Below are 23,259 nucleotides of genomic sequence, written 5' to 3' on the forward strand. Positions count from 1 at the left end.
TCATGCTACTATTTCGCTAAAGTTACGTACAAGCGTTCCGGGTGGAAATAAGGGTGAAAGGTACAGTCAGAAGGAAGACCCCGAAGGAGTCGGATAGTTTCAGATCCCAGCCAGCCAATTATGGAAACAGGAAAGGTTTCTTTTTTGGCCTTTCCAAGGGGCTTGCTTACTCGCTGCGCAAAGCGTAAGCGGTGGGTCCATGCATGCTGCCATTTTCTTTGCAAAACCCAGCAGCTTTGCCGCGCGCGTATCAATCAGCAGGCTTCTTCGAGCCACAATTGCACAGAAGGCGCTTTTCGGCCCCAGCGATAGAGGCCACCTTTCTTCTCGTTTGGTTCCTTTCTTGCGGGCGGTAAAGCGGCCCTCTTTAAACAGGCACAAGCGTCTCGCATCGCTGCCGTCGTAATCAAAGAAGCGCTAATTGCGCGGCACCCCGGCGGGGGAGGACGCTTGGCCGCGACGGAGCACAGCGTGAGACAGATTGGATTTGCGATCGGCGCTGCATGGGTGGATCCGGCGTCGTGTCACGCGGCACCTATAGACCATGACAAGGTCGGAGAGGACCATTCATGGGCAAAACGCCACGAGCTACGGCTGCAGGATAGGGTTCCGCGCTTTGCACGATTATTACGTGCAACAAGGAAAGGAATTCCGCGCAGGGGGAGAAAACGAACGCCCCCCGCTGTTACGAACGCAGCAATGCTATTCTATAAATAAACAGCTTCGTCATGGAGCTTTTAACGGTGAAGGCGGTATATTAAGCACAACACAACATGATCGAATAGTGGCACGGTATAAGGCCCTTACGGCACTGTCTGTAAAAAAACACCGATGTGGTAAGTGCCCTGTGACGCGTATTTTTGCGCATATGCGCTCATCGGTTATGTTTTTAACAGCGGAACTGTTTAAGCTTGATCTTGGTCCGGCGGCGTTAGCGACAAAAAAAGTACCCAGAAAAAAATCTTGCGCGCGAGGCGCCCGGCACGACCTTCGCGCAGTTGCGTATAGGCGAAGCCAAGCCTTGCCTAGCTATAACGTCCCTGCACCGACGCGGCGACACCGATGCGGCGACTTCGTGTCGCCGCGTCGGCGGCACACAGCGCCTCGTCACCCCGCGCCGAGCACATCATTTACACTCCCGAAAAAACATGGGTCGGCCGAAGTAGTCTGCAGCTCCCGAGGAAGAAGAAGCGTAGCGCAAGCCTAGCCTAGCAAGAACATCGCAAAACCTAACAACACCTAGCAAAGCCAAACCCTAGCAAAACCGGAAGAAGCTAAGTCGACCACCATGCACCTCCTCTGTTTCTACAGCCTTGCACCACTAGTGCAAGCTGCGACAATTTTTTAGTAGTTTTATTTAATTATATCCACGTGAGCCTTTTCTTTATCACCAGGCGCATTGCATCGGATAAACGTATTTTATTTGCATCGACACTCACCTTTCTTGCAACCAATTTTACGCGTCTGTCAGCTGAGGTGACTCCACTCGTGTCACTCCATCTGATTTTTTTTATGACAATTCAAGATGGCAGTTAAAAAAAGAATTATTCCAGGCCGCCGGTTCCCCAACAATTCCGGTTGTTTTTTTCGAGCAAATCAGAGCCCGTTTTCCCGGTAGGATGAAAACTACAGCTCTGTGAAATGTACGAGTGGTGTAATTTATTTGAATTTACGATAAAACGCAGTTTGAAAGCGATTTTAATTGACTGTGGCACACTCGTTAGGTCACAGATCGGACGGCGCCCCGCTATTCAAAAGTTTGAAGGTCAGTTCACTGCGGTCGATGATTTCCAGCACTCGTATTCGCTGTCAGTAGTACCTTGCGTCATCACTGCAGTTATTTATTTATTTATTTATTTATTTATTTATTTATTTATTTATTTATTTATTTATTTATTTATTTATTTATTTATTTATTTATTTATTTATTTATTTATTTATTTATTTATTTATTTATTTATTTATTTATTTATTTATTTATTTATTTATTTATTTATTTATTTATTTATTTATTTATTTATTTATTTATTACTGCGGACCAAGTATGGTCCATGCAGGAGAGGGCGATACAGTTCAAAAATTCTTCTGCATACATGCATAATGCATACACTGCAGTACCAAATTCATATTATACTTCAAACTCGTAAAAAACAAGCGACAATAAAACAGGCAATGAGGCAGACTAAGCGACAAGTAAATGTTACCCAAGGTCACCTCGGTATGTCGAGCAGGGGGGAATCATGGGGCAGAGCATTCCAATCAGAAACTGTTCTCGGGAAAAACGAATTCTTGTAAATGTTAGTACGTGCAAATATAGGTGTAATGCTGAGACTATGTTTATGACGTGAGGCCCTGGTTGTGTCCTTTGTTATATAATCTGGCGCATGCAAAAGTGTAAGAGGCGGAAAAAGCAAAGTCGTGAAGTTTCCCTTCGATCAGCCAAAAATTCGAGGTTCGCATCTCGCAACATGGCTGACGGCGAATCGCGACGTCTATAACGATTGAATATAAATCGAGCAGCTAAACGCTGTATTCTTTTTTCTTTTTTTTCTATATTACCAGCTGTATGCGGGTCCCACACGATGCTGGCATATTCAAGAGAAAGACGAACTACGGCTTTATAGGCTCTAAGTTTTAGTGAACTGGAAGAACGACCCAATTTATGTTTTATAGGCCTGATTTCCTCCGAGCAGCAGAACATACACCATCAATATGTGTTGTCCAGCTAAGCTTCGATGGGATCGTTACGCCCAAGTTCTTGTGTTCTTCTACTTGCCTGATAGTGTAACCGCCTACATTATAAGTAAATTCAAATTTTCGAATTGTGTTACTGAGACATAAATATGCAGTTTTCTCAAAATTAATTACCATTTCCCACTCTTTACACCATTCTTTTATGTAGTCACGCTGGTCAGAGACAGAATTTATGGTATTAAAAATTATGCAGTCGTCAGCAAATAACTTAAGACACGCCAGGTTGGATGGCTTGAACTAGATCGTTAATATAGATATTAAATAATACTGGCCCGAGAACTGACCCTTGCGGGACTCCAGAAAGCACCCCCAAATAACCAGAGCTGAAACCGTTTATATCTACGTACTGTTTTCTGTTCGTTAAATATGCTATGACCCAGTTAATTATTTCCGGAGGAATGCCAATATCCTTCATTTAGCTTATTAGTTTGAAATGCGGAGCCTTGTCAAAGGCCTTAGAAAAGTCCATAAAAATGACATCAACCTGTCCAGCCATGTCCAGAACTTGGGAGGACTCGTTAACAGTTGCTAATAATTGCGTGGTAGTAGATAATCATAATCCTCGTCGGAAGCCATGTTGCGTGCTGTAAATTACATTATTTTGTTAAAGAAAAGTATTTAACTATTTCACTATAATATGTTCAAGTCATTTGCAACAAATACAAGTAAGGGAGATCGGTCGTTAATTGCTAACTAATAATCTGTTACCTTTCTTAAATGCCGGAATCACACGTGCTAGCAGCCAATCGTCGGGCACTGCACACGTTTTTATCGAAATATCAAATATTATTACTAGGAACCTAGTTAGTATTTCCGCATACCTCTTTAGAAAAACAGCTGGAATACCGTCAGGGTCGGTCGATTTTTTCACGTCTAACCGCAATAATAGTTCTATCACCCCTTCCAAGGATACATTTATGAAGTGTGAATGACCTGGTACCGTCATGATACTCGAGTTTTGTGGTTTTGAAAAAAACGCTCTGAAAGTAAGAATTAAACGTGTTTGCTATTTCATTTTTATTTGTGACAGGGGTTTCTCCGTTCATAACTTCATCAGGAATACGGTTGTCCTTGTTTTGTAAGAACTGATAAAATTTTCGTGGACTCTCTGACGCAAAGCGGCCTAGTGTTACGGTGTAATAATGGTCCCTAGCCTCCCTCAACTTGGATGCCAAAGTGTCTCTTAGATCGTGCAGAACAACATCATCAGCTATTTTTTTGCTTTCTTCGCCGTTTAATTTTGCGTTTTAAGTGAATTACATCGCGCGTTATCCAGGGGTTCGTGCGGCCAACTTGGGACAAAATTGCGAATGCGGAAGTGGCAATAAAATTTGAACCTCGTCCATAGAGAGTTAACACTGCCGTCGCAAAATAATAGCAAAGCTTCTTCTAGGTAGTGAACAATCTGGAAATCGTCTGCAGCAGAATACTGCTTTACAACTACGGGCTGGGGTCTAGAGGACCTTGTTCTACGAGGTAAAGAACAATTAAAATATACCAATTTGTGATCAGAAATGCCATCAAAAACTTTTGCCATGCGGGATTCAAAACTTGTGGAACAGAAAAACAGATCTAATATTGAAGAAGTTGAACTTGTCACGCGCGTAGGATCAAGGACTATCTGCGTAAGGGAGTAAGCAAGCGACATGTCTAGTAATATTTAAGCACTCTGCACATCAATCGAACCACATTTCATCGATTCCCAATCCATGCCCGACATATTAAAATCACCCGCGGTAATGATGTTTTGATTTCGGTATTTTTCTAAGTGCTCGTACAGGTCTATCAAGGAAGCAGGCGGGGCACCAGGGGGCCTATAGACTCCCGCAATAATAATGGGGTTACCAGCAATTACAACTTTACAGCAAACACTTTCGTGGCAGCTGTTAATATCAGGCAAGGAAACAGGCGTTACATCGCATTTAACAAGGATTGCAACTCCACCCCCTCTTGTTTGACGGTCTTTCCGATAGCAGGTGCATGAAGGAGGAAATATGCAATCATCTGGAACTTCAGGGTGTAACCATTTCTCCGATATTACTGCCACGTGTTACTGCCACGTATTATTTCCTCATTACCTGCATTATGTTCTATTAAGGGAGCTTTCGATCTGCGTTGACCGCCCATATACGTCTCACATGTCTGAATCATTTAAAGCACGCCGCAAAGCGCCGCGGCAACGGCCGTCTCTTCGTTGGCAAGATACGGCAATGCGGTTTATCATTTTAATGCAGAAGCAGCAAAATCTGCCCGCAGCGCGAGAAAGCGTGGGACCCTAATTAGGAATATAAGCGCTAATTCGTCAAGTTAACACCAGTAATGGTTATAACAGTGCAAATGCATATGATTGTGAATAAATAAATAAATAATAAATATGATATGTGAATAAATAAATAAATAAGTAAATAAATAAATACATTGGTACCTTGGGAATCAATAAGGAAGAATCAAAAAATTAAAAAAAAAAGAAAAAAAACACACGTTGCACAATGTGCTAGCAATGCATTTGTGTAGCGTAATGAAGCCGACTTTAAAAAGACCCCGTGTGTAGAGGTTTACAGTAATACAGGGGGGCTTCATAGTGTGATATAAGGCTGCTTGGCTTGTCCCTGGTAAAATGTCTGCCCAGAAAGTATATATGTGTGTATAGTAGTGCAGCCGACTTCAAAAGGGATCAGTGTATTGAAGAGCGGTCGGAAAGAATGCTTGCGCATTATTAGAAAATTAGAATTTTTCCAACTCTGCATGTGCATCACGGTAAGGAGTACAAGTGATGACAATGGCCGCTTCTTTGGCAAGCGGCGAGGCGCACACTTGGACAGACATCACTTATTAAGCGCCTGCCTGCGGGTGGTGCGGAAGCTGTACGCTTTGCTCTCATGTCTATATGCGCGCGTAATCAATAGCGTTCCGGCGATAGGCTTTTAAGTGCGAATGCACTTTATAAGCGACCCCAAACCTTCCACCGCCGGCGGCGGCGGCGGCGGCGTCCGCAGTCCTCCTCTCTATATAAAAAAAAAACAGCATCCGGCGCCAGGTTTCGATCCGAGGACTTTGCGGCCGCAGCGCGACGCTCTACCGACTAAGCCACGGACGCGACGCTGATATCAGTGTTAGTAACGCGCCTTATATCTTTAACGCATTCAAACTACGTCGTCAGCTGCGTGCGTTGGCGACTCAGCGGCGTTATAGCGGCTTGATAACTGCGTGGTGTACACGTGATACTACAAACCCGATGGAAGAGATGGAAGAGAAGGCGGCGAGGCGGTGGGCTGCGGGGGCCGAGCGCAAGCGCCGCAAGCGGGCCGACAACCGTGCATTCGCACTTTCACATTCTCCCCCTCGGGGAAATGCGGGGGAATTTTTTGTTTTTTTTTTTTCTTTTCTCCACTGACCCGTCATGGTGACGTTGCGAAGTGCTTCTGAGTGAACAGGCGGATCGTATTGAAAAGGGCATCGCAAGGTGCAATTTACGCGTTAACACACGCAGTCGTTTCAAGGCAAGTTAATTTGTCGATCGGAAAATTTTCGAATGCCAAGCTACTAGGAAGGCCACGCACGCTGCTTTTAACCACAGAGCTATTTAAGCTTTTAGTTCCGTCGTCGACCGTTACCAGAAAAAAATGGCGCAGCTTGCACCAGTGGTGCAGGGCTGGAGAAACAGCAGAGCTGGCGCCCCTCTCCCTTCGTCGGAGACCCGGCTGTTGAACCTCACATTTATTTCCGAGCTTGCCGCTGAAAGTTCTCCATGACTGGCAGACCCGGATAATTTCGTCCGCAGGCTTTCACATCTCCCTCAAAGTGGACCGCGTTAGCACGCGCTAGAACCCGCGGCCAAGTCCAAAGCCAACGCCCGCGCTACGAACCCAAAGGAAATTATACGTCCGGAATGCGATAATAGCTCAATTCAATAAAGAAAAAAAAAAGACAACTCAATCGTATAGACGCCAGTTTCATAACTAGAGGGACCCACGTTCGATTTCTACAACGGGAAGCGTTTTTTCTTTCTTTCCAATTGGCTGCACATGTTATTTTCCTCCACAGATGCATGTCAATCCTGTACCTCTCGGGCCTTTGGGGTGGTCCAGTTGTTACGTTGCCGGTTTCACGGCGTAAAGGTCCAGAGTTCGATTCCCTCCCTAACTACATTTTTTTTCTCCAGGCTTCGAGGTTTTTTTGTGAGACGGACGGCCAAAGCTCGGCCTACACAGCTCTGCCGTTCAAAATACCGAGCGACCGCGGAGGAGCAATGAGCGTAATCTGTGGAGCGGGAACGAGAAGCAACGGGCGTAATCCGCACAACTTTACAATAGCTTCCTTTGCTCTGGCCTTGGAGCATTGTCAGATGGCTGACGGTCGTGGCGAGAGCATGGTGTCGAAGCCGTGTAAACGTGGGGCATCGCATGCGACAGGAAAAAAAAGAGTATCGGTAGTCACTATTCCGTGATAGACAGAGTCGACGGCCTCGTTCATCACTCGGCCTTCTGCGCACTAGCGTGGAAAGCTGATCTTAGTCTGCGACTTCGTTTCCTGCAAGCCGTATCAGTTTGCGCGACGGAGGCGGGCAAAGTTATTGCCCACCCAGCTCGACTGCCGAGCGACCGTCCATCGCTATATCCAAACCAGCAGTTCTGCTCACGAGAGAAGGGAGGAGGCACGCTTGGAATAGGCGTATTAGCTTAATCTAGGGAAATGCCGGAAGTTGTCCCGAATAATTTCATGCGGCCTCAGCTCTGCGGCTTCAGTGTACAACTTGTAGTCCGTCCTAAATACACGGATAAGTAAATCATGTTTTACTATCCAGTACATTTACTCTCAACCTTTTGCGTCTTTAGAAACGTTTGAATGCTAATAGAAGACTTGGCGTTTCTCTTATTTTTCAGGACCTCATCGGGCCTCCAAAAATAGTGAGCAGCAAATCACAAAGAGAGAGAGAGAGAGAGAGAGAGAGAGAGAGAGAGAGAGAGAGAGAGAGAGAGAGAGAGAGAGAGAGAGAGAGAGAGAGAGAGAGAGAGAGAGAGAGAGAGAGAGAGAGAGAGAGAGAGAGAGAGAGGGGGGGGGGGGGGGGGGGGGCACTTTACTGAGCTTTGCGCGGTTGGAAGGCTGTTGTGGCTGCTGGTTTATGCCGGGCAGCGACTTCGGCGGCTCTGTGGTGACCAGGGAGATTTGGATCTCCTGGTCTGAGCTCGCCAGTGCCTCCTCCCACTGCTCATTGGAGGAAATTGGAGGGAAAGGGTATTTGATGCATCCCCATATGATGTGGACAGGGCAAAGAGAGAGAGAGAGATGGGAGAGAGGAAGGGAGAGGGAGAGGGATGAACTTCGTGGTAATAGAACGAGTTGGCAGCATTAACAAAAATGTCTGCGACCTCAAGCGTTCAGAAAAGTCGCGGTATATTCATCTGAAATTGAGACAAGGAACACGCACAAGTTACTGAACAGCAAGCACAAATTGCATGCCTGACCGACGGGTCAACAAACCGAAGGAAGAGGACTACAGCAATACGGCCGCGTTCGCACGCAGCAGTCCGAGAGTGCAGCCGTGCCCTTACCTTCATGAGCAGTATGGCGGTCTCCCCGGAGGCGACGAGTTCCTTGGCCGCTGTCACCTCCTCGGACTCACGCTGCAGCGAGGCGCGTATCGTGTGAGCCGCGGAGGCGGACAACAGCGTCACCGACACCCGGTACACCTGGTTCGGCCGAGCCACCTTGGGCGCCAGCACCAGGTACCGCCTGCGGAACAGCGTACGCGCATCTGTCACGCACACTGAAGCAGGCACAATCCACCGCAGTAATGTCACCAGGGCGTTTGCGCCAGCTGAGAAATATTGCGCAGCGAACTTCCTGCGAGAACTACACTGCGGGCTATAGAGCAGATGGGCAACAAGTCAGACGTGTAGTTCTTCGCATAAGCACTATTTCCGCGAACAGTCAATACGAGGTATACAAGCACATGAAGGGTACCCTTAACAACCCACTAAACTTAAAAAAAAAACGAAGAAAAAAAGACTGAACGATGTATACGCCAACGAAATCAACTACATGGCCGATGAATTGCGCATGAATTTCAACGTACTTTTTTTTTTTACTGCCTCGAACTGATACTCACCCTTTGTGGAACTCCTCCCCCCAACCTCCCTCCAAAAGGAAAAGAATGAAAAGCCCAGAAAGTCAGAACTCCTAACAGGTCACAAAGCGGTCAGCACCTGCTTTCAGCTTATCCGAGCTACTGGGTTCCTGCAGGTCCCGCCAGAACGATGTAGGTACCCTTACTCAACCAAGCGTATACACTCCGAAGGAACGTCAAACATCCCAGAGACGGTTGTTAGTTGTCCAAGGAGTAATCTGTCTTGTGAATAAATTGGACTTTAGTGGCTTGTACCATGCAGGACCAAGCGCAAGGGCTGCGCACACACGCATATCAAGCCAACATTTGTTTACCATGCAGTACATCTCCATGTTCACCCCATTCAGTTACACATACCTATATAAATTCCCCCGCGTTTTCAAGTTCAGCGCCTTCGAGCCTATTTTGTGTCGAATCTGTCTGCGTTGCAGTATCCTTGACACCACGCGCAGAAATGCCTACGCGTCCGTAAAGCGATCAGTGCGCGTCACCGGGGTGACAACGCCGGCCGTGCGTGCGTGTACATTACCCGTACTTCAATCATTTTGTTGATGTGGCATTTACATAAATGCCCACTAGATTGTACGACGCAGTCAATTCGACACTATTATACTTCACGTTAGGGGCTCCAGCCTGCGGAACGTTTCAGCAGAGCCGACAGCCGGACCACTCAGGTGGCGCTCGTGATGTTCCGACGTCCGTGCTGTGGACCACGGAGCAAGCCGTGGACAACGGCGCGAGAATAACAAAAGACGGGAGACGGGACCCAAGGAGGTTGTATGAAGTGTTATACAACCTCCTTGACGGGACCACACTCACAACGCCACAGTTCGCGTGAGTAAAGCGTCATTCCTGCGCGGCTCTCACCTTAAATTTCGTCGCCCCGTGTTACTCTCTAATATGATATATATGGGATTAAAAATAAGACTTCCCTGGACGTCTGTTTTAGTTCTCTGGTATCGCGAGGTGTACAAAGATGTCTTTGTCGCGGCAAAGGTTGTTACGACGGGTCTTGGAACGTTGACTATGGAGTGACACGTATAGTTTATAAACAGGCACGAGTGAGTCCAGCAATAGCGGAGTCCAGTATAGACTCGAAATTACTGATAACCGATAGGTAAACACCTCGAGTAAGCGAAAAATGAGCAGAACTGGACTACTTTCGTCACGGAAACAAATTCGAATAGCCGCATTTTCGCCATTTCACCGCTGCAGATAGGTACATAAGCCATGTAACCCATTTCTGACAGGTCTCTCCTCCGAAAGCTCCCACATGTGAGTAACGTCACTCTAGACGTTTTTTAAAGACGATAGCCTTTCTTGGGCTACTTAAACCTAGAAATTTTGGTCTGTCTGTATGTCTGTCTGTCTGTGACTCGATTCAGCCACCCGACAAAGTGAAACGAAGTCTGCGCAATAGTCTTATATACTCGCAGCGAAATCTAAACGTCTAAGTACGGTTTATAGGTTCATACTTATCAACATTGTTGAACAAGAACAAGACATTACGCACATATAAGACAGAAAATTAATACACAAGAGATATTTACAGTGTTCCTTTATAAAAAATTCATAGATGCTTGATTTTTGCGAAATGAAATACTACACCTGCTGCCGAAAAAAAAATACACACTGTCGCCTGCTGTCGCCCGCGCCACTATAGCTTCTGGCGGCATTTTAAGAATTCAAGCGGCAACAGTTACGAAAGGTTCCACTAGATAGGTTCAACGTTCTGCTTGGAACGCACGTGGACTAGGGCAACGCGGTTCTATAAACGTTGAAGTAGGGCGCCTCGATTCACGCGCGTCTCCGCCGTACGGCGGCGCTGGCATCGAGGCACCCGGCCTGGAGCAGAGGAACGCGGTAAATTTAAATTGACTTGAGCAAGCCTTTAGCGTGTTTACTTTGGGAGGAGCGCGACGCTAGAGGAACAACATGAGAGGTGAGCGGGAAAGCGAAGGGAGGCATTTACTTGGCAAAAGTCGATAAAAACTATCATCTTTTGTCGACATTTGCAACGAAAGAAGCAGATACGCGGCCATTTTTTATTCTCATCTTGGTGCCGGGAATATTATTTGTTCCAAGGCCCTTCTTTTCCTGGGGTATTTGCTCCTGTAAGACTTACCAAGAATATTTTTACAGCGAAGCTGTCTATGGCTGGGATCCAGCAGATCGTCTCCGGCAACAGATCGAGCGTGGCCTAACAATGTTCAGCGTATAGAAAAAACCATAAAAATGTTTAAAAAGGGGGTCCTCGGGCATCCAAATTTTGTTGCAAGAATGGCGCAAGAGAGGTAATGTATTTACACGTATTTACAGGTCATTTACAGTCCACAAAAGGGAGGTATACGGTGGTAGGGGGCAGGCTTGAGATGGATAGCGCAGCACACCTCGTCTAGACTTGTTGGTTGGATCCAAGATAACGTGATGATGATGATGTTTCATTGGTGAATGAATGGCACATACCCAAACTGGGATAGGCCAACCAAGATAACATTGGTGCGTCACCTCGTCTTCCTCGACTTGTGTCTAGCCTGCTTCATCTTCTTCGTTTCCCGCAAGCTCATGAAGCGTAACTGTCACGGCACATGGCCTTCCATGTGCATAGCTTTTACTCTTGCTTCGTCTTCCTCGTCGATCATCTTCAACAGCCTCGGAACATAACCCCCCGCAGGAAAGGCCCCGTCCAGTGATAAAGAGGATAAAGGAGACTCGGCGTGTAGTAGGGTTTAGCGCGGGCGACGTGGACGGTGTCCGTTTGGCGGCGACAACAGGACTCCGAACGAAGCGCTCGGGAAATTTCATACGTTACGTCAGTTGCCTAGTACACGGCACGGGCTGGTGTATCACGAAAGAATTTTTTCGGTCAACCCTGGTTGGCGACAAAGAGACCAACAGTTCAGACCAACAGGATTCGAACAATTTAGTTCGAACTACCTGACGTGCAAGTTGGGCCCATGTGATTGCCTCCTTGGAGTATTCTGATAGTGTTGTGAAGGAAAAGAACAGGGTATCCATCGGCAACGTGGGCTCCCGTCCATATAAGATAGAAGGGGGAAAACCCATTCGTGCCGTGGCGTGCAGAGTTGTACACAGACGTGACGTACGGAAACGCATGGTCCCAACCTACATCGTCAGCTGACACGTATATTGAAAACATGTCAGTGATGGTGCGGTTGAGCCGTCCAGTAAGCCCATTCGTCTGAGGGTGGTAAGCCGTGGAAAGGTTGTTAGTGGTGGAGCAAGGGCGAAGGATGTCCTCAACAAATTGGGAAGGGAAGGTCCGGCCACGGTCAGGAAGGAGTTGTCGGGTAGCGGCGTGCTGTAAAATGACGCCAGGGAGAAGGAAATCGGCTACGTCAGTGGCACAGCTGGTAGGAATGGCCCGGGTGATGGCGGAACGCGTGGCATAATCTGTAGAGGCCGCAATCCATTTATTGCCTGGTTCAGATTGAGGGAAAGGGCTAAGTAGGGCGACGCCGACACGATAAAAGGGCTCTGTCGGAACTTCTAGCGGTTGAAGAGGACCGGCTGGCAGCACGGGTGGTGTCTTCTGCTGTTGGCAAGAGTCACAATCCCTGACGTATCGTCGCACTGAGCGGTACAGATGGGCCCAGTAAAAGCGACGTCGTGCACGGTCATAGATAGATACTGGTCAATATTTTCATATAAGACAGCTTACACTGCCGCCCCTGGAAAAATGTCGTCCCAGCAGTGCATTTTTGTTAAGAGGTGCAGCCGACTTTAAGGGGATCGGTGCAAGCTTGATCTATGCAAGCTGTTTTTTTCACATAGTGAGTTGCACAACGAAGCATGGCCGTCACGGAGGGAGTATGGTTAGTCCCACTTACTCCGTGGTCCCACTTTACACTCCTCTCCACAGCCGCCGCCTGCTTCACATTCGGCGTCTCCCTCCCACCTCACATGCTGGTCGCAGCTCTTTCCCCAATCGACTGCAGAAGTTCGGTGAGCGCACTCGCAAGTACTCGCGCTGATCTAAACGCTCTGCTCAGGCTGTTAGCGTTGAAGCTATTCCAGTGTGTTTCACTCATGGGCTGAATTCTCTTTCATTACGCCCCAACATGTCTTGCAGTGTCGATGTTATGGAAGGAATTTGCACATTGTCGTTCGTTATGCCCAACGATGTTTGCGGGAGCGGCGGAAAATTTGTGTCAAATTTATCGTTGGGGAGTAACCAAGAAACAAATTAGACGTCGCCTACTACCAGATGCTTCACCACAACTGCGCTGTAAAGGGGAAAAATATGCCGACGGCTAGAGCCACCGTAGGTTTGACCTCAAAAATGTTCTGTGCCCTGTGACATTACACAATGCAATTATGGTATTACGCACGAAGCGATGTAGCATCACCGATTGCATTTTGAGCCAAATCTTACGATGGGCATAACTTCAATTTGACAAATGTGTTTCCTAAGACGAAGCGACTTGTCATTTAAATCTGGGGAATAAGGACCTTCTTGTATGAGAAAAAGTAAGAGGAAAGAAAAATAACGCACGAAGAAAGCAGAATTTACCGAGCATGCCTGATTAATGACAAGCAGACGGGAGCAGTAAACTTTACGGGACTTTTAGAAGTCGGTTCCCCGCAACAGATGACCTGGTTCAGGTAAAGTACAACAAACGGGATTACGGTACAGGTAGAAAAAATCCGAATTCAATGCAGGCCGACATAATACATCGTGCACCTTTTTTTATTATTACTTGCGATAGAATGCCCGTTGGCATAAAAATAACCTATTTACAGGTAGAGATCGTGCACCTGTTCAGTGTGGAGAATAAACTAAGGGCTGTTGACAACTTATTAGCAAGGAATCAGGCACCGAAGAAGAGGAACTTGACTAATTGGTGGACCCACGGATAAGACCTACAAACAAGCCTCAATGTCCTCTGCTTGGAAGGAAAGCATAATTGTGCCTGCATAAGAAAACAAATACGACGTGCAGGGCTGCAAGAACTGAATCGCAATGAAGCTCCTTTCTAACACAACGAAGTTTTATGGAAAAATATTTGCCAGAGCGCTGAATGTACAAGTGCGTGTTGGTTAACAAGCAACAACCTGGGTTCGTGCCGGGGAGAATAAAGTCAGGAGTTCTACTTAACATTCATGACCTCAAGACAATGGCTGGGCGACAGTTCAAAATTTTAACCCGATTAATCGGCAGGCTTAGTCGGTTAATTGATCGATTGATCGGTTGCGTTTGTTTAATAAGAAAAAGATAAAAATAACATCTAACGATATTTATAGCAATATAATAATAATAAATCATATTAATATGCTCCTCGGCCTGGTCACAGGCATTCCAGGTGAGGGAAGCAGATTATCATTATGGCGCTGATGAGGGTGGGACACTTGTCACCGCTTTGGCCACTCGCACTATTTAACTAATGGGGAACATCGGCACTCGCCGCCATTGCAGGATTGCCGATTTATTCTGGTTTATTAACGCCAGAATTAGTTTATACAGCGGTAAAACAGTGTGAGTTCCCGCTCGCCGGTTTTTGTACCGCGTATATTTTTCGTGAAGCAGCCATTTTCTCGTCTACCTGGGCTATCAGCTTGCGGTTTTATTCACTATCATCTCTGAGCATACGTGCATCGTTTTTGTGTGTGTGTGTGTGTATGTGACGTAAGGCTGGTTATCTGAAGATGAATATGACCCTCGAAACGCTTGCGAACAATTTTAACATGCAACTCTTGCTTCATTTTGCTCACATGACGGAAACCGATTAAGCCGTTAAAAATTAATCGCGATTAAAGCTTAATCGATTAATCGGAAGGTTAATCGATCAATCGCCGACCCCTACTCGAGATGGCTTATGATAGAGTCCCAAGCAAGAGGTTCGGGGCAGCCTTCGAGAAGAAAAGGCACATGAAAAGTATGTCTGACAGGAGAGCAAACTTTCGAATTAATTAAAATGTCTGACTGACCCAAGGAATGTAAAAAAAGCAACCTCAAAGGTTCGCTGCTCTTTTTCAGGACGGCAAGTACTGAGGTAACAGAGTAGAACTATCAAGGCTTAACTGACGCTATGCATACGAACAGGTCAGAGAAGGAACCCCTTCGTGCATATAATATGCAGATGACACAGCCCCATCTGAAACGTTAAAAAGTGCACAGAACGAAAACTTGAAAATTGAGAGCAAATTTTGAAAGATATGAGACAAGAGACATCTAGAAAGACCTCTCCAGTAGAACTCAGGCAGAACGTAAAAACAGGAACCTGGATTCAGTAGTACTCTGCGACGACTAGATTCCGATCAATCTGAAAAGTCAAATACGACGACACACAATGGTAAGGACGGCGGTGTTGTACGCAAACGAAACGCAGCCCACCCTCCAACAGGGACCATACTCCAACTACGAAAGTCTAACAGGAAAGAGATGAAGTCCGGCGAAATGGCGATGCCGAGGTGGGCATGCGGAATGACACGGAAGGTTTGGGTTTAAAGTTGCAGGGTTCCAGGAAGGGCGAACGTCACAGCTTTCCAAGATAATGCTGAACAATGGAGGTTGGATCGGTTTAGCCAAGTAACGCGAACGGTAGGAGACGACTGACCGAGGAGGCATTGATGATGGATCTCGGGAGCAGGAGGTCCAAAGGCTACCAAGTCAGGGCACTATCGGAAAGGACCTTAGAATTCAAAGTCGCAAGACGGCGTGGGTCACTGATAGACCAAAGCGGAAAGCATTCTCCAGAAAAAGCGACCCCGTAAATGGGAGGTAGCTTCCCCAGTTGTCAGCCACCTATACCGAAAGAAATTAGGGCCAAAGACAGAGTAATGGCGTGCTATAGTCGCGACGCACAATGTCACGGTTTCCATTCCACGGGTATGGGCTACGTTACTGATAAAGGCGAAATACGCAAGAGCATGTATGGACTGAAGCGGCTCAATCCCGTTCAATCGGTATTATAATGAAGTATCGAACTTTTCGCCAGTAAAGATAAAACTGCAGCTATATTTTTCACTTGTTTCTTCCTTCTTGTACAACGCATTACTTGTCTGGGGTAAGACGACAAACAATTAGCAACCAAACAAAATTGCTTACGGTACAAAAGAGAGCAGCAATCCGTGTGATTGAAATGCGCTTTATAATGAGACTACCCGAGGGCCTTTTCGCGAGCATTGCTTGCTCACGATACAACACATTTGCTCAAGAAAATAGGCCGTTTACATCCAAATCAAATAAAAATATGCGAAGCAGAATTTAAAAAGAAATACTTGAAAAAGCACCCCATTTATAATCTTTGGTGTCCACAATTTTAACGCTCTAAAGCTCGATTTAATTGGTTTTAAACCAATTTGTCCAATTGGTTTCAAGACTTTAGCCTTTGGAGTACCGAACACTCTATATTCACACCCAACCATTCTCTCACTAGCTAAAGAAAACATATCAAATCAGAAATTCAAAAAAAAAAGTGTTTCGGGAGATGCTATCTTACGAAGACAAACCAGTAGAGTGATCAATTTCACGAATTGTCTTGAAACGCGTACTGGCACTGACTTGTACCCTTTCTTTTATTTGCAATGAAAAGGCCTGGCCTTATATTTTTCGTTTTGCTTTCACGTTTTCAAGCCTATTATGTTCAAAAGTTTCTGTTCTATTTTCCTTATTCTAGATTTTTTTTTCCATTTTCATTATCTTTTCTGCACTTTCTCTTCGGTGTGTTTTTTTTTTGTCATTGCTATGATCCTTATACTCTGCCACATGCAAATTCTCCCCTAAACCATGTACCCATACACATGACCTTGGGGTGCGCCCACAACCCAGCCCTCCCACCTTTACCCACTTCCCTTCGCCTCCCTGAGCTGTGGGAGAACCTGACGGCCAGCGCCGGCTTGAATGCACAGCAACTTCTGGTGTCCAGGGCTGAGACAGCAAGGTCGTCCCATGGTCTCCTGGACTGAGGAGCCACTCCCACATCACCAGGCTCGCAATAAAGTTTTTCCGCGCAGAGAAGGCACTGCCCATCTTACCAACTGGCCAGCCTTTCGCAAGGACGACTCAGACCTCCCACCCATCGGCGAAAACCTGGAAGATTGGACCCAAGCCCTTGAGCAACGGGTCGGGAAACACACCCAACTCATTGCCCTCACGTAAGACATACCTGCGGTAGACCCCCACCTTATGCATATTTGGGATGCTCGGCGGAGCCTCACAAAGCGGTGGAAACGCCAAAAACACAATCGAACCCTAAAAAAGCGCATTGCCATTTTGACCCAGAAAGCCCAGACATATGCAGCCCAACTCCAAACCCAGAACTGGCACGATTTTTGTAACCAACTGCAAGGAACCCTACACACTAAGAAAACGTGGCACTTACTGCGATCTCTCCTGGACAATAGCTCGACTCACAAACAAACGAATCACCGGATACAACAACTCATACGAAATAGTGCCCTCCCCCTAAGAGACCTCCTGCAATCCATAAAGCTACACCTCTTCGGAGATCCTGCAACTTACCCCTCCACACCGGACATTCAATACACCGGACCAACTAACGAAGCCCTTGACACTCCCTTCACCCTCCCCGAACTCCGAGCCATCCTGGTCCGGCTAACCAGCAACCCCACGCCGGGTAAGGACCACATCACTTATCGCACCATCCGCAACCTAAGCGAAGATACCCTCCAAGTTCTCCTTGACTACTATAATCATCACTGGCAACAGGGCACCTATCCAGAACAGTGGCGGCATTCCGACATCACGCTAATCCCGGAACCTAACAAGCCTCTATCACTCACCACCCTCCGACCTATCTCCCTGACATCATGTCTCGGAAAAATCTACGAACATTTAGCTCATCAACGCCTAACTACCCACCTAGAAGAAAAACACCTGTACCCCCTAACAATGTTCGGCTTTCGCCAGCACCTCTCTACGCAGGACATCCTTATACAAATCAAAGAGCAAATACTAGACCACCTCAGCCGTGACGCTCCAAAGGCCCTACTCACATTAGATGTTAAGGGCGCCTTTGATAACGTAACACACCAAGCCATTCTCGAAAACCTCAACCATACCGAATGCGGCCACCGAATCTTTTACTTCGTCAAGGCGTTGCTGGGAAACCGCACAGCCACGTTGCGACTCGGACCCATACAATCCCCAACTTTCGAAACACCGGCCAAAGGCACCCCGCAAGGGTCCGTAATTTCACCCCTGCTATTTAACATCGCACTCCTCCAATTACCAAGCAAACTAGGCAATATCCCCGGCATTCGTCATGGCCTATACGCGGACGATTTAACCATTTGGACGACACATGGCTCGAGCGGAGGACAAGAAGACGCACTCCAGCAAGCCATCGACACCGCCATTGCTTATCTCCAACCCAGGGGCCTCACAGCAGAACCTAACCAATCGGCCCTGTCAATTCTACGTTCCCGCACAAGAGGCCGACCCCCTCCCACTACCCCAGATCCCCAAGTCGTCATTCAAGGATCCCCCATCCCACAAGTTACCACGCTCCGCGTGCTCGGCGTACCTTTCCACTACGATGGCTCCGGAGCGGCCCTTCTACCACAACTCCAAAAAACAGTCACACAGCTAACACACCTCATCCGAAGAATACGAGGCTCTACATACGGACTTAAAGAACACGATACCTGCAAACTAATCCAAGCGCTGATAGTCAGCCGCATCACCTATGGCACCCCATTTGTCAACCTGAAACCGCAGGAAATCAACAAACTGGACACCCTCATCAAAAAAGCCTACAAAGCAGCCCTCGGCCTCCCAACCTACACATCTAACGATCGTCTCCTCAAACTCGGCCTGCATAATACCTTAAGTGAACTGTTGGAAGCACAGCGCGCATCACACCTCAAGAGACTCATATTGACACCAGCAGGAAGAAAAGTTCTCCAGGACATCGGACGCACTACCCCTTCTTCACAGCAAGCACCGCAACGTATTCCTCTCACCATCCGTCAACGCCTCAAGGTCCATCCTGTTCCAAAACACATGCATCCTACCTACAACCGGGGACGCCGAGAGGCCAGGGTGAGGCTCCTTGAAAAACGACACAGCTCAGACCCTCATACACGGTACACAGACATTGCTCGATCTACAGACCACAAGCACACAACCCTGGTAGTCCTCGACTCAACTGGTAAATTAGCAACTGCTGCCTCCTATCGGAACCTACCTGTAGCAACGGCCGAAGCGCTAGCCATCGCTCACGCCACCACTACCCACCAACAAAAACCCTACTTGACCATTATATCGGATTCCCAACAAGCCTGCCGCCTATACCAAGCCGGCCTCGCACCCCCTCAAGCCATCCAGATCCTACAACACCTCCCCGAAGACATCGACATCTCTATCATCTGGACACCAGGCCACACCGGCCTTGCAGGGAATGAGGCGGCCCACGCCGTAGCCCGCGACCTCCTCAACCGGGCACGCCCAACAGCAAGGCCAGGAAGAACCGGACAAGCCCCACCTGTCCCACAGGCACTGACCCCACTCGACCTCACATACAGCTCCATTCTCTCTCATTACACAAACACAAGAAGGATATACCCACCTCCTCATCACACTCTTTCCAACCATCAAGCGTATATCTACCGGCGACTGCAAACCGATACCTACTACAACCACACCATCCTGTCCCACATCTCCCCATCTCTGTTCCCCTACAATTGCCCACAGTGTGACATCCCACTCTAAACTTACCACCTAGTATACTCCTGTCCCCACCACCCTAGCCCCATCCCATCCCCACCCCCTGAGCAGTGGGAGTCTGCGCTGACCAGCTCTCGCGCCGGAGCGTCAACTCGCGCTGGTGCAACGAGCCACGGATGCAGCGCAGGCCCGCGGCCTCCTGGACGAAGGAGGCTGACCACACCCCTTTCCCTACCCCTTGAGCTCAGTAACGAACGTTTTTCACCACCACCACCTCCTCCTCCTCCTCCTACTTAGATGTTGCCGTGTACAGAAATCACACTTTATAGTATACTATACAGATCTTATTCTTTGCTCAATTCATGTTGATACTGTAACTTTGTATTTTTAGCAGCAATTTTCTAAAAATTAAATTGTTTTTAAGGGAGGTTTATAGCCTTCATCAGGTGTTCCAACACCTTTTTCCTTCCTTTCAGCAGTATTGCCTATTGATGTAAAACTGGAAATAAATCTTATGATGATGAATTATGGCGCATGTTCAATAGGTGACAGGTAAAAAGCGCGAAGGCTCATGGGTGCGTTGTCTTCTCCTACTACTTCCGGTTCGAGAGCTCTCCTAGCCTCCCGTACGCCAGTGGCTTTCACGTGCGTGTGTGCTCGTTGTTTATTTATCACAGAGTGATTACCTTTTGAAGAAACCTCTAGTAGGATCAATTGTTGTTATTTATTGAATGCGCGATGCATGAGCGTTTTTTTACCTCGGTGGAAACAGATAAACAACAAGCACACACGCGCGTGAAAGCCGTCGGCGTACGGGAGGCTAGGAGAGCTCTCGAACAGAAGTGTCAGCAGGAGACGACGCACCCGTGAGCCTTTGCACTTTTTACCAGTCAACTATTTACTCGGATGGACAAATATCCCCATAGCGCCGCTTTACTGTCGTTTCGGTGCGGCAAGGCCGACGGAATTTGAACTAGCGCCTAGATGTATAAGATGCCTCCGTGAACAGGTGCCAGCACGCCAATGAGTATGTAAAAACGCCACGCCAGCGGCGTGTTCTCATAACCATCAATTGAAGGAAATTTTCATAATCGTATTCACTGACGTAGACTCTACTGTCAGAGGCTGCTGTTACTATTAGTCCCAGCATAAATAGCGTAAACGTAAATGCTGCGCGTTCGCTGTTTCGACATTATGGAAAGGAGGGAGCCTTCTTTGGAAGTACGCCAGCAGCGACACATCGTGCAAACATCTTTCAACTGCTACAGTAGCCGCTCGCTGTTCCGTTCATAAAAGCTGAAGGTGTGTCATCGCTAACGCTTGCCAGAATGCCGCGTTACTTTATGTATGCAAACGTTATATGCGCCTATTGTAGAGCCTTTGGTAGCTACAAAGAGCCACAATGTAATTGGAACACTGAAGGTCTTCCGTACGAACACTTTATGCCCTTTTTACTTTCTACCCACTAGTAAATGATTTTTAAATATGCATTTGTAAAGACATAAATCACACTATGCCAGCAGGCACGAAGATCAGGTCAAGCCACATCAAAACCAAAAGGCAAAGTACACCTCCCTCTGATGATTCTCAGAGAAGACGACCTTCCTCAGATTACTTGAAGTTGTCCGTGTGCACGCGCGGACATCCACCATGAATTCTACCTCGAAGGCAATTCCAAGATGAAATTTCCTCACCCACCCTCTGCACATGTACGGGACTTTACCTAATATTTCGCCAATAAATTTGTACATTCATTCACGTCTATACAGCCATCCAATAAGAAGGGGTATTGCTGGTACACGCCTTCCCGAACTAGACTGTCTTATTAACAGCGTGCCGGCGCCCCCCGTCGCCGGCGTGCCAACTTGCCATTGCCCAGATTTTCAGGCGTGTGGGCTTTCCTATAACACTTGCAAGCGCGGCAACAGTATGCCCGGTTGGCGGCGTATAGCACTGTACAGTCACGGACAAATGAAACGCGCACGCGAAGATATGACCCCGAACACAAATAGCGCGATTCCTCTCCGTGCAAGCGAAATTGTCGCATGCACGGAAACAAAGATTGAAGATGTGTCTTCCAAACATACCACGAGCGAACCATTACTGCATCCATACTATCCATATTCTTTGATTTTGCGTGTTCTGGTACATATTTCCGTGTTCTTATTTCATTTGTCCATGACTGCACGAACCAGCGTGCCATCCGAAGTTCGAATTAGAGGTTGCAGCAATTCTTTTCTAATGTTGTCACGACAGCCGTCAGTGAGAAGGGTTATTGTTTTCACCAGCGTGTCCGCATGACCATGCCCACTTAAAGGGACACAAATAACGCTTTGTTTTCATGAAATGATAACACTTCTCGTAGCTCTTTCGGCCTTTGTTCGGCGACGACCGATGCTTTGTTTGTTTAGAAATAAATATTTGAATTTGGCTTTTCGCTTTCACCTCTCCCTCCGTTTCTTTCATGACGTAGAAGAGTTCGTCACAAAGTGCGGGGCCACGACAGCTAGCCCGACAGCTCGCCGAATGGCGCCGAGCAAGGAAAGTGAGCCTCTGTGATCATGCCTCCTAGAAGGCGTAGAAAGTATGGACGCATGAACCAGAATGATCAGGAAAGACGACGGCCGGTCAATCGCCTCTACGTGCACAAATATAACCACAGTGTAACACCTATTAGGTAACCCGCAAAAAACGTGTAATTTGATCCCAAATATGATGCGCCCAGTTACGCATTGTTTGGAACAAACCCTAAAATTACTTTGTAGACATCGGTCAGCGTTACGTATATGAGCAAAAACCAGTTCGATATCTGAACGGGCCTGCGATGATCAACAATTTCAGGAAGAAACGTTTCGGCCTTTTACGGCGAACCTGTATCCCGATAGCCACCAATCCTCAATCGTGTCCGGCGTCCGCAGACAAAAGTAGACAGGATGTACACTTTTCGGCGAAGACAACTTTCTCCGCGGCGGCCGCTTTTCTGATGGAGGCGAAAAGCAAAAACGCCCGTGTGTGCGAGATTTCGGCGCACGATAAAGATCCCCAGGTGGTCAAAATTAATCCGGAGCCCTCCACTACGGCGCGCCTCATCGCCTGCGTTGCGTCGGCGCGTTAAACCCTACAATCAATCAATCAAGACAACTTTCTCTCGAATACTCTGTAGCTCTCAATCTAAAGCAGACATTTTGAAAAACTGCGCCCATGCGCACCGTACACTTGGTTAACCAGCGAAGCTGCAACGCATGGCCGGTGTTTTACGTATGACGCGTGGCGTATACCCATTTCGAAGTAACGTGTGGCAAGTGTTTGCAACTGACGCTGACGCTGCTCCGGCAGTACCGCTTTCACCCCTGCCCGCCGTTGTCGCTTGAGCTGTGCTTCGCGCAGTAGCTCGCAGCGCGCGCGCTCTGCTGCGAGAGAGACTTTTTCGCTCCCTCCGCAGCGCCGTTCCCACTCGGTAGATGCGATAGTGTAGCTACGGAATCTATAAATTCAGCCAACTCTCTCCCCTTACTTCTAACTCCTCCCCAACCTGTTTTTTTTCGCGCATGCGCATGGGGTCACGCCGGAAGAGTTTTCTGAGACCGTCGGATTTTCCTTTCGCCTATCCATATAAAGTTTCGCTTTAAAACTCATAATGCAGTTGGCCGCTAAATCAACTCTGTCGTTTCGCGAAATTTTCATGTACTTTTTATAACTAGTTCACCGTGAAGTTGTAAGCAATTGG

At 47.4% G+C, this 23,259-nt stretch overlaps 1 protein-coding gene across 1 annotated transcript in view; it reads right to left on the reverse strand.

Annotated features, from left to right (window-relative positions):
* LOC144150028 (CD109 antigen-like) overlaps positions 1 to 23,259 on the reverse strand; it is a 167,765-nt gene that overhangs the window by 104,259 nt on the left and 40,247 nt on the right. Inside the window, exon 2 of the mRNA XM_077681819.1 lies at positions 8,307 to 8,487. Coding sequence (XP_077537945.1) covers positions 8,307 to 8,487 — 181 coding nt within the window. The remainder of the gene's footprint in view (positions 1 to 8,306; positions 8,488 to 23,259) is intronic.

The sequence above is a fragment of the Haemaphysalis longicornis genome, unplaced genomic scaffold (assembly GCF_048455015.1).
Source record: "Haemaphysalis longicornis isolate Haplotype H1 unplaced genomic scaffold, Haemaphysalis longicornis Haplotype H1 scaffold_1, whole genome shotgun sequence".
In the NCBI taxonomy this organism is placed as follows: domain Eukaryota; kingdom Metazoa; phylum Arthropoda; class Arachnida; order Ixodida; family Ixodidae; genus Haemaphysalis; species Haemaphysalis longicornis.